This window comes from Choloepus didactylus, chromosome 14, assembly GCF_015220235.1.
Source record: "Choloepus didactylus isolate mChoDid1 chromosome 14, mChoDid1.pri, whole genome shotgun sequence".
Taxonomy (NCBI): domain Eukaryota; kingdom Metazoa; phylum Chordata; class Mammalia; order Pilosa; family Megalonychidae; genus Choloepus; species Choloepus didactylus.
Window position 1 is genome coordinate 6,865,758 of NC_051320.1, and position 12,285 is coordinate 6,878,042.

The 12,285-nt window shown below is 36.4% G+C and overlaps 2 protein-coding genes across 3 annotated transcripts in view; one reads left to right on the forward strand and one right to left on the reverse strand.

The window, feature by feature from the left end:
- SNTG1 (syntrophin gamma 1) overlaps positions 1-12,285 on the forward strand; it is a 1,042,376-nt gene that overhangs the window by 642,990 nt on the left and 387,101 nt on the right. The gene's annotated exons all lie outside the window — the stretch shown is intronic.
- Positions 1,515-2,791, reverse strand: LOC119509434 (protein MAK16 homolog). Its single transcript, XM_037803439.1, has one exon. It carries the CDS (start codon positions 2,789-2,791, stop codon positions 1,892-1,894), a length of 900 nt encoding a protein of 299 aa, XP_037659367.1. The 3' UTR covers positions 1,515-1,891.

Sequence of the window (12,285 nt, forward strand, 5' to 3'; positions counted from 1 at the left end):
TATAAATATGATTTTTTCCTCTATTTCCAACCATTTTAAGTGTACAGATAACACAAATATCATCACTGAAATCCTCTGTCTGTTCCTAGGCTCAGCTACTGTAGTGTTTTGCCATTGGCAATAAACGAAGGAAAATCCTTCTTTGACTTAAACAGTGCTAGGTTGGTATCTTTCCTCCTTTTGCTACATTACACTCATCCTGACTTCCCTGAAATAAAATACAATGCTCTCTGAGTCAAGTTTACTGGGAACGTGTACGTGACAGTATCTTGAACTCTATTTCTTACATGGTATGAAAGCTCATGCTTCCTCACTGGCATCTTAATCATCTCCCTCCACTCTTCAACTTTTTTAAATGCAATTGTATTGAGATATATTCACAGAACATACAATTCTCCAAAGTGTACAATCATTTGTTCACAGTATTGCCATATACTTGTGTGTTCATCACCACAATTAATCTTTGAACATCCTCATCAATCCAAAAAATAAAATAAAAATTAAAATAGAAAAGAACATCCAAAACATCCCATTCCCCTCATTGTTCATTTACTTTTTTTTTTTCAACATGAGCAAGCTTATAAAATTTAATTTCTATTGTATGCTAATGAATTTAATTAAAAAAAAAAAAAGATATACTGGGCTAAAAACCACCAAGGAGTTATAGGTAGAGTAATTCAACAGGATGGGACTTTTCAGACAGTTTTTTGGGAGCAGCAATCTCATATGTAGATATATTTTCATACTCTTATTTACCCACGTGGAATTCTTCCTTTGGTCCAATATTCAACAAAAGTTAATTTCTCAAAGCCCACAGTATATACTAGCAGTTATTTAAACTGTTGCTTTACATCTTACCCCATTTAGAAATCTCCCACTGAAAGTTATAAAGGCAGCATGAAAAAAAATCGTATCTTAATATTTAGAGACAGTGTGGTTTTTGTTGTCTTACCAGTTTATTCAAATTATTTCAAATCAACTTTTTAATCTGAGACATTTTTCAAGCCCTAGATCCAGCCTAATTTGCCTTGACTGTTATGAAGTGGCTGCTGTTTGAGCCAGCCGACATTTCCAAGCATGTCAACACAGATTTTAAACAATACTTTCTGTTCTTACTAGTCTGTGAACTGTCCCCTACTGTCATCTACTCTTTCCTTGAATACGGTACCAAGAAAGAAGAATCAAGGTAGAGGGGAAGAAACATAACAACAAAAAATCAAAGCCTATTTTGTTTTATGTTTCAGGGGCTTCTGGCAAAAAGTCTCCAAAGCTGCAAAGACAGCAAGGTGGTGAACTGTATCAGAAAAGTGCAGCAGGTTTCCGAAGGTGCTCCCTGCGATGGAACTTAATGTCTGTATTACTTTCCCAAAGAGAAGATTTTCTTTCTATCCCAGATTATATTAATGGAGTTATTTAAGGAAAAAGGTATTTTTATGCTAAACATTATGTTAGATCTTCTTTTTCCTTCCCTCTTTCTACTCCTCTAAGGGTAGGGAAAGGAGGACAAGAACAATTTTAAGCCCTGCCATTTCTAAATAAAAATTTAGGGGGAAAAACAAAAGACACCAAGGAAACGGGCACATAGCATTTAAGACTTAGAAATATTTACAGTCACAATCTCATTCCAGCATCAAGAACTTGTCTGTTAAGCTTCTTGGGCTCATACTGCTACTTTAATATATATGCTATAAAAATACTTCATTCACAATTTAAGAATTTCTTCCACTCTCTCCTAGATATCTTGCTCACAGAAGTGGCATAAATATTGAAAACACAAATATTGTGTTAAATACAACATGAAAGAGCAAAAATTGGAAGGGTGTATGTGTTTAAAAAAAGAAAGGGAGAAGTTCAAAATGTTCAGGCCTATTTATAAATGTTTGAGGAGAAATCACATAGTTTTGGCCTTAGCCATGGGCTCTGTCTCCTGCTCATATTCTATCTCTACGTAGGCTCGTTTTCTCCGCAAAGGTCCTTTCAAAGGTGTTTTGCATTTGTGTCTGGCATCCAGGGCCTTTTCTTCGTCCTCACTGGATGATCTCTGATCCTGATCTTCATTACCGCTGATGTCCAGTTTATCCATGTCCTCAAAGTCACTTATGTCACTCTCATCCACCTCATCATCTTCCACAAATTCTCTTGTTCCCAAATCTCCTTCTTCTTCTTCTTCATCGTCTTTTTCCTCAGCATCCGAAGAGTCACTCTCTGCCTCCTGCTGTTCCAGGGCCTTGTCGAAGGCATGAATGGGGAAGTTGTAGATGTCGCTATACGTATCTTGTTTCAGTCTTTCCAGTAATTCCTTTTCAATGGCGTTATCCAGCTGAGCAGCTATCAATGCCTTTTCCTCTCTCCTTTTTTCCCTCCGTTCTACCTTCTTACTCAAAGGAACAATTTTCCTCTGTCTCTTTAGTGTAAGTTTTCGAATTCGAATTAGGTACTGGGTAATCTTGGTGAATCTCTGTTTACATTTATGTCGAATAAAACGGGGCCAGTAAATTAGATTTTCATCTATTTGCTCCAGTGCCTTCTCATAGTTTTTACTGAGCAGGACCCGTTCCCAGAGATGCCTAGGAAAAGCTGCTCGTTCTATAACCTTCATATACAAGTAGCACTGTCCTTTTTCTTCTTTGATGGTGGCATACTGACTGTTTGCCAGGGGACAGGATGATTGATTGCATAATCCGGTTAGGCTGTATTCATTTCTGCAAAAGCTCTGAGTCTTGGTTCTTATTTTGAAGGAACAAAATCGTTTGTTTCCTAGTGTATCCCAGATAACATCATCTGACTGCATGCTGCCGGTGGCTCAGCGTGCGACTCCAGGCCGGATTCGGGGGCCCCTCCATTTACTTTTTTAATACAGCTTTATTGCGATATATTCACACACCCTACAGTCATCCACAGTGTACAATCAACTGTTCACACCACCATCATACAGTTGTGCATTCATCACCAGAGTCAATTTTTGTACCATTTCTTTACTTCAAAATAAAAATAAAAGCAAAAAAGAACACCAAAAACTTTCCATCCCCTCCATCTCACTGTATACTTCATCTATTTTTTGTCCCCATTTTCCCACTCATCTGTCCATACACCAGACAAAGGGAGTGCGAGCCACAAGGTTTTCACAGTCACACAGTCACACTGTGCAAGCTACATAGTTATACAATTATCTTCAAGGCTCAAGGTCACTGGGTTGCAGTTTGAAAGCTTCAGATATTTCCCACTAGCCATTCCAATACACAAAAAACTAAAAGATGACCTCTATATAGCACATAAGACTATCCTCCAGAGTGACCTCTTGATTCCATTTGAAATCTCTTAGCCACTGGAACCTTATTTCATTTCATCTCTCCTCCCTGCCTTGGTCAAGAAGATTTTCTGAATTCCACAGTGCTATGTCCAGGCTCATCCCCAGGAGTCATTTTCCGCATTGCCAGGGGGATTCTCACCCCTGGGAGTCATGTCCCACGTAGGGGGAATGCAGTGATTTCACCTGCCAATACACTCTTCAACTTTTAATATTTGATCTACTTAGAACTAACACCATCCATTGGAATTCTTTATGTTTCAAGTGGCAGAAAACCAAATGTACAAACTGTTTCACTGACCTGGGAATTTGAAGGTAAGATGAGCCTAGCTTGAGCAGCTCAATGATGTGGACAAGAGGCAGGCTCTCTCAATCTTTCTGATCAGCATTCCTCAGCATCTACCCTTGGATGTCACATGAGAATGCCAGATGTTCAATCTTTGCTGGAAAATGTAAAGTAGATTTTCATGGTAATATGGTAATTATGTGGGTCATTTATGTTTTGATTTCACATTTTAATTTTATATGAGGATTATATGCATATGCATCTATCTCAGTGAAGTGCTGCTTCAGTCCTGAATCCTTACATCATCCTATCTAGCTTGTTCTCATTTTAGTCTGTAGCCACTGCAGGGGTTGCTAATTAGACCTCAACTCCCAGGGTTTCTAATTCAAGAGGTCTACAGTAACATGTGATAATTCACATTTGTAATAAATTCCCAAGTGATGTTGATACTAATCCTCGCACCACACTTTGAACACCACTGGTTGTGGCAAAATGCTTCTCAAACTTCATTGTATTTATGGATCATCTTGAAGGACTTATTTAAAATTCAGAATAAGATTCAATAAGCCAGGGAAGGGGTCTGGAAGTTTCTCTTTCTAACAGTCTCTCAGGAGTTGTTGATATTGCTGTTCTAATGGACCATGTTTGTGAGTAGCAGGGGTCATTATAGACTGGTTTCCGATCTTGTCTGCTTATAAGAACCTTCTGGAAATGTTTACTATTTATGGAGTCCCAGGATACTCCTGTGAAGTTTCTGGCTCAGTACATCTGGAGTGGAGTACATGGAATCAATGACCTTGAGAATGTCTCAAGGTAGTCTCCTGGAAGAAAGAAAATATTTTTCCAAAAACATCAGGGAAACATGACACATCTTGCTGCCCTTGATTGAACTCCTCTCCCACCCATGGACAAATCATGGATGCTAGGGGACTGGTTAATTACAGTCTTTTTGAAGCTGAGGATAATCAGACACAAACGTCCATTTCAAATGTTGTACCAAAAGAACGGTGACATTAGCAGTAAAGAAATGCATGAACAGAACAAAATGAAACAATGGACAGATGTCCAATACACAAACACTGTCACTTTGATCTTGGCACTGAACCTTTTTGGGAGTGAGTCTCCAAAAACGGGAAAGCAGAAGAAGTGTTGGACATTGCAAAAGACACTTTCATATCTAAAATTTTATTTTTCCTTATTTAGTTGCAACATATTTCAATATAAAGGTGCCTTATTTTAATTTTTACTGAGAAAAAGATATAGAAATTATTTAGCACAGCCTTATTTTTCTTCAGATTAGAAAACTAAGTCTTATATACATTACTTCACCAAGGTCCCATAATATTAATTAGCTAGAATTTAGTGTTCTCTTCTCAATGTTGTTTCTACCATACAGAAGTTATTTATATTTATCAAGATTTTAGCACAAAAATATTATATATACTAGGTGATAAATTCCTCTGTTCAACTAAAATTTACTAATTTCAATAGGGCACTATGCTTTGTTATAGTCTTAGTTTTATGGATAGAATCCATACACTCTTGCTTTTAAATACCATAAAGCTTCCCTGAGATAGATGCATATGCATATAATCCTCATATAAAATTAAAATGTGAAATCAAAACATAAATGACCCACATAATTACCATATTACCATGAAAATCTACTAAAGATCTAACCTTCTTTAGGAGTCAGAGATAACTGGATTGAGAACACAAGAACTGCCATGAGGGCAATAGAAAGTTCGATTATGAAGCTAATGTTTTCTTCCCTTCATTGGCCTGTAATGATGTAGCAGAACTAGAAAAACGTCCTACTTTATTTTGTTTGTTCTGTTTCGAAGACTAAATTATGGTGCTTTTTCTTTCCAGTGCTACAGCGAAACAGAACCTCTAACCAGAACTTGTTATTAAATCATCATTTTAATACCTTTTATTTTAGTTTTATACATATGCAATCAAAATTTCCCATTTTAACACTTTGAAGTGTACAATTCAGTAGTATTAATGAGATTCACAAGATTGTACTATCATCGATTTTTAAAGACACTTTGTTCACATTTGATCCATTCACTCAACGTATTTTATCAAGAATCTACAAAGCACCAGGCCCTCTGCTAAGGAGCTAGAAATTAATTGGTAGAGTCCCTCCTTACCCGAATTTACCTTCCGTTCTGTACATCTTTTCTTAGCTGAGTTTTCCATTGGAGAAGTGAGGGTGCTTGGTGGAGATAGGACATGCCACAAGGATCAGAAACATCCTGCTTCTTTAGTTGACTGCACTACCGTCAGGAATTTTGCCTTTTATAAAACGGGCTTCATCACTGAAGCTTGTGCTTGACAAAAGTAATTTAGATGTGCACGTGTGTTTATGTGAGTGTCCATGTGGCTCTGTGGGTGTATGCATGCATACATATATGTATAAAATAATTCTTTAGATATTCATCTGTGATGTGACTGGTGAGGAAACGAGAACTTCAGAGACATATAAGGCACATTAGATTTTGAATACTCAGGAAATATTAAGCAATCTACATCTATTGCATATTAAATTGAACCCAAACAATTATTTTCTTCCATAAAATAACTCAAAGAGTTATATGGTATTATTTGCTTTACAAAGAGGTAGTCATTTTTAGAGAGAAACTTGTGGGTCCTAATAAATTCCACCGTCTCCTGATGCAGTTTTTCCTTTGGGAAGAGGGCTCTGGCTTGGCAGGGCTGGACAAAGTCTTACAGGTACTCATTTACTGGTCTACCCAAGGACAGCCCTTGCTCTGAAATTCATTTCTTACAATACTGATGATGTGATGCCATAATCCAAAACTGAATAAAAGTGAACAAAAGTACCTTTGACAGTATTTCCTTCCTTGAAAATCAGTTGTTGTTGTTACTGTTTTTAATGATGATGATTTGCATATACTTATATGCAGTAATTAAAGAAATAGACAAGATCAACTTTATGCATTAAGTCTTTTTCTGAATGATTCCATCATACCTGTAGTATGCTTTTTAAGGCATTTTCTTCTGAAACACAATATATTAAAAGCTTGCATTAATTATACTACATATCATTATCATCTTGGCTGTATAAAGAGTCATGACAGGCAATTTGCTTCTATTCAAGATCCACACATTCATGTGCTTGAAGATCTTTTAGAAAACATAATACATAATTCTATCTTGTTCACCCTTTTTAGGTCAGCCAAACATTCTGTTGTCTTTTATTGCAGTAAACATTTAAATCCTTTTGTGGAGTTCTGAAAACCACAAAAATGAAATAATAGTAATCGTTTTTGGCAAAATTTGGAATTTAAATAATGGATAATTTTAAGATAGTAAACAGTAACTTGAGGGTCTTTACAAAATCATACTGTATTTTGTTCTATTGCAACTATTATTACAACTAGTACCACTACCCATAACTCATAATTCCTATTTAATAAGCACTTTCTTTGTGCAAGGTCTTGTGCTGAGTATTTTACATGTACTACTGGCCTATTTGATTGCTAGAATTTCAGACTTCTTGTGAGGGTCAATTAATTACCACTGTTATAGTTGTCCAAGTGGAAAAACTACAGATCCAAAAATCTCTAAAACTAGATTTCTAAAAGAAGGTTTGTCCAGTGGTTTTTGCCTAAGTGTCTTTAAACTTTTGTTGGAGTCATTTTAGTTTACCCTGAGGGACATGTTGAGATAACTATTTGGACAATCCGCATCAGAGAAAACCAGACATGAAGGAAAAAGAGGGATAGATGAATTTATTTTTTATAAATTCCTTGTCATTTAATGAAATAGATATTTTAGCTCTGTTTATTATTTGTATATATTTGAGTGTCCCTTTGAGGCTTGTTAGTCAAAGAACAGGAAAATTTTTGCCATATCTGATCAAAAGCATTTAAGAGAGGACTTTAAAAAATCATAGATTAAAAAATATTGCAGAAATAAATGAAATAAATGAAGAAATACTTTTGTTTTTTATTGCATATATACTATGAGATTAGTAAAGTGGGTCAAACAGGTTGAAATTGTTGCTATGTCCAGTTCTTTCAACAATTTAATGAATTCTTATCATTTATTTTAATAGCCTGATGATTTTATGATTCCTTTCTAATTGTGACTATTGATTAAAAACTTTTATAACCACAAACTATGAGTGATAGAGCATAATCATGCTTGTTTATTAATTTTAAATAAATAAATAAAGACCCTCAAATTACTGTTACTATCTTAAAATTATCCATTATTTAAATTCCAAATTTTGCCGAAAACATGATTACTATTATTTCATTTTTGTGATTTTGAAATAAAATGTTTCAAAAGGGTATTAGTTTCCAATTGCTAACATAAATCCCTCAGAAACTTTTGCTTTGCAAAATGTTACAAAACTGTTAAAACACTAGATTTGGTTCTAGGTACCCAACATAGAAGCTATTTGCCAAGTATTTCTTGGTTTTGTAAAACAATTATCCAAAAGGCCTTATTTAAAACAGTTAAATTGACATGACCAATAATTTGTTTGGAAAATCAAATGTCAGCTAAGCTTTTGAGGAATATGGAAGTTTTATCATGCTGTATTAAAATTATCTGATGACTAAGGAAAAAACAATGAGAGTGGGAGTCCACACAATAGATGGAAACACCCCTAAATGTTTCCTACTTTCATATGTCCTTATTATCTTCCAGTGTTGTGAAGACAACACACCACCCCCAAACTACAAGGACATGCTCACTGACTATTAACTTCAGAAGGGATCATAGCTCAACCCCCACACTTGTAGGCGACCAAACAGACATCCAGAGATGCTACATGATTTTTCCTAAATCACAGAGTCAGGCCCAGAATGTCTTCACCTAAAGGCCTTCCTGTGACACTGTGCAGTCATGTTTAAATCGATATTTTCAAAGTGTGGTCCTTGATGACCCGAACCAGCATCCTTTACAACACCTATAAAAAATTTGGGATCCTGAATTTTCCCCCAGTTCACTGAATCAGGCTGATGGCTGGGAGTGGGTGCTGAGGATGTGCATCACTAAAAACACCCTATGGGTGATTCTTAAGAACACTAATACATTTTTTTATAGTCTCTAGTTTGCATTGATTGTGTTTTCCCCCCAATCCCACTCTATTTTAATACCTTGCAATGTTGACATTCATTTTTCTCCCTCATGTAAAAAACATATTTGTACCTTTTATCACAATTGTTGAGCACTCTAGGTTTCAATGAGTTATACAGTCCCAGTCCTTATTTATTTATTTATTTTCTGTCCTTCTGGTGTCCCACATGATCCTAACCTTCCTCTTTCAACCATACTCACAGTCATCTTTTTTCAGTGTACTTAGATTGCTGTGCTACTGTCTCCCAAAATTGTTCCAAACCTCTCTCTCCTGTCTTTTCCTTTCTGTCTGTAGTGCTCCCTTTAGTATTTTCTGTAGAGCAGGTACCTTGTTCACAAACTCTTTCATTGCCTGTTTGTCAGAGAATATTTTAAGCTCTCCCTCATATTTGAATGACAGTTTTGCCAGATATAGGATTCTTGGTTGGTGGTTTTTCTCTTTCAGTATCTTAAATATATCATACCACTTCCTTCTTGCCTCCATGGTTTCTATTGAGAAATACATGCATAGTCTTTTCAAGCTTCCTTTGTATGTGATGGATCACTTTTCTCTTGCTGCATTCAGGATTCTCTCTTTATCATTGAAGTTTGATAATCTGATTATTAAGTATCTTGGCATAGGCCTATTCAGATCTATTCTGTTTGGTGTACGCTGTGCTTCATGGATCTGTAATTTTGTCTTTCATAAGAGATGGGAAGTTTTCAATGATCATTTCCTCTATTATTGTTTCAGCTCCTTTTCCCTTCTCTTCTTCTTCTGGGACACCCATGACACATACATTCATGTACTTCATGTTTCATTCAATTCCCTGAGATGTTGCTCATATTTTTCCATTCTTTTCTCTATCTGTTCTTTTGTGTGTAGGCTTTCAGGTGTCTTGCTCTCCTGTTCCTGAGTGTTTTCTTCTGCCTCTTGAGATGTGCTGTTGTATGTCTCCATTATGTCTTTCATCTCTTGTGTTGTGCCTTTCATTTCAATAGATTCTGCCAGTTGTTTTTCTGAACTTTTGATTTCTAACTTATGTACACCCAGTGTTTTCATTATATGCTTCACCTTTTTTTGCCATATCTTCCCTACTCTTTTTGAATTGATTTAGCATTAGTTGTTTCAATTTCTGTATCTCAGTTGAAGTGTAAGTTTGTTCCTTTGACTGGGCCATAACTTCATTGTTCTTAGTGTAGGTTGTAGTTTTCTGTTGTCTAGGCATCTGGTTTCCTTGCTTACTCCAGTCAGTTTTTCCCAGACCAGAATGGGCTCAGGTCTCAGAAGGAGGCAATATTCAGTATCAGGTTTCCCTGTGGGTGTGTCTTAGAGATTGACAGTCTTTCCTGTGAGGTCTCTAGCCACTGAGGTTTGCCTAATATGCCCAGGAGGTGGAACCTGTCAGCCTGTCACTCCAGAGTGATGTTAGGAGGTGTGGTCCATAGCTGTTTTCCCCCAGTCTCTGGGTCTGGTTCAGAATGGAAGGTGGGTAGTAGATCTTGGCACCTCATCCTTCCTGTCAGGGAAGATACACCCCATAGTGAGATATAGTTTGCATTTGAATAGTCTCTCTGACTCTGCTATCTCCACCATTTGTCTGGGTCAGTGCACTGGGAGCTGAAAATGGCTGAGGCTTTCTCCACTGAGCCAAAAAAGGGCAGAAAGCCCCACATCAGGGCCAGTCTGCAGCCCTCCTCAGTTTTACCCACCAGCCAGAGATAGTACCTGGTCCTCTGGCCTCCCGCTCCTTTCCAGAGAGGTCCTCCAGCTTTCCAAGGTCAGTTGCACCAAAAGCCTCTGTCTGCTTGTTGCGGATTCAGTGCTTGTATTGAGCAGTCCATGTTTGTTAACTAAAACCCCAGTTGGAGCTGAACTGAAGTATATTCACTTTTTCAGAGAGTGCTGTTTTCTACAACAGTGAGGTTTTGCATTTTGGAAGGGGGCTCTTGGCTTGGGTCCACAGTTTTTACTGACAGATTTTATGCTGCCATCTTCCCTCCCAAACCAGGTTGGTGTACAATACGTGGACAGTCACGGTTTTCTCCCAGCAGTTATTCCAGATTATTTACTAGTTGCTCCTGGTTGTTTATTAGTTGTTCCAGGGGGCACTAACTAACTTCCACTCCTCTCTATGCTTCCATCTTCTTCCTCAACTAATACTTTTAATTATACATAGCTAGAGGAAACAAACAGTAAGGAGTAAAATCAAATGTAATCAAATGCTTTGTCTATACCACTGATATGGCTACCAAAAATGGAATAACTTGGAAATAGTTTCAATAACATTAATACAGATTTATAGAAACTATCCTAAATATGATGATCTTTCATCTAGGGTGGGTGCAGGCTATTCTAAGAGGCAGTCATATTTGGAAACCCCTTGTCTATATTTTTCCAAGTGTATTAGCTACGTATTTGTTGTTCATAGAAAATGATAGTTAATTTCTTAACACCATTTTGAAAAAGCTGTATGGTGAGGATTTGATTTAATTATGTGACTACTGGAAGTCTACTGAAGCCTATGATGTTCCCTAGTTAGAAATATTCAAGTTCATTAAATTCTCACACAAAAAATCAATTGGAACTCGCAGATTGATTTTATTTACTCATATTAAAATGCTGAACTGTAGCCAGTAATGAAAGATATCAATTATCTCCTAATGATGCTTGCAAAATTCCTTGATTCTCATTTTCTTAAAGTAGTGTAATAAATATATGTTTCTTTGCATGATCTTTCAGAGTTTTGCTACTTTTGGTAATGACTCAATTGAAAATACAGAGAAGTGTACGTATTTTAAATTCTCATGCTAATATATCTTTTCCCAGTTGTTATCCATCACTGTTTGCTAAAAATATTAAAGCACTCAATCACAAAACTGCAGTGGGAGATACTATCTAGACACCATCCCATTGAAATGCAACTTAATTAGAGGAAACAAAAATCCTAGATCTGCTTTCTAGCAAATTATCATTAATGAAGTGTTCTTGTTTTGTCTCCAATGAGATCAGATGCTAAGGCCCCACCCCCATGGTTTTAGCCATTGATTTCCTAGCAAATCAATGGTACAGACCATATTATTTTATTAGAGGAATTTCAAAATAAGTGCATATGTTGCTTATAATTGTAATTATCTTTGATCACACTTGAATGAAGCTTAATGAGATTGACAAAGTAGACACCAAATTTTATTATCTGACTACTATGGGGCAAGTAGTATGCATACACTCACTTTTCATGTATCTCCACATCATTTTTCTCTTTATTTATGTGTCACACATCCCACCACATCTTTTAATATGCAATTGGAGCATTAGGCTGTGGAAAGAGCGTGTCTGCTCTTAAGGTATATTTATACCTCACTCTACAATTCTAAGTTCCTTAACCAATCTGAGTTTCCTCTTAAAATTGGGCCTATAAAACCAGTACCTTAGCCTTGTCATACAATTTCAAGTTAGGCATGTCAGTGTTTATCATTATATAAGTAATCCAGTAAGCGCTCAATAGTTACTGAGTAGAATTTATACTTACCTTAAATTGCAATATCATTTTTTCCCTATTTTGGAGGGCTATCAATATAAAGCAAAGAATAA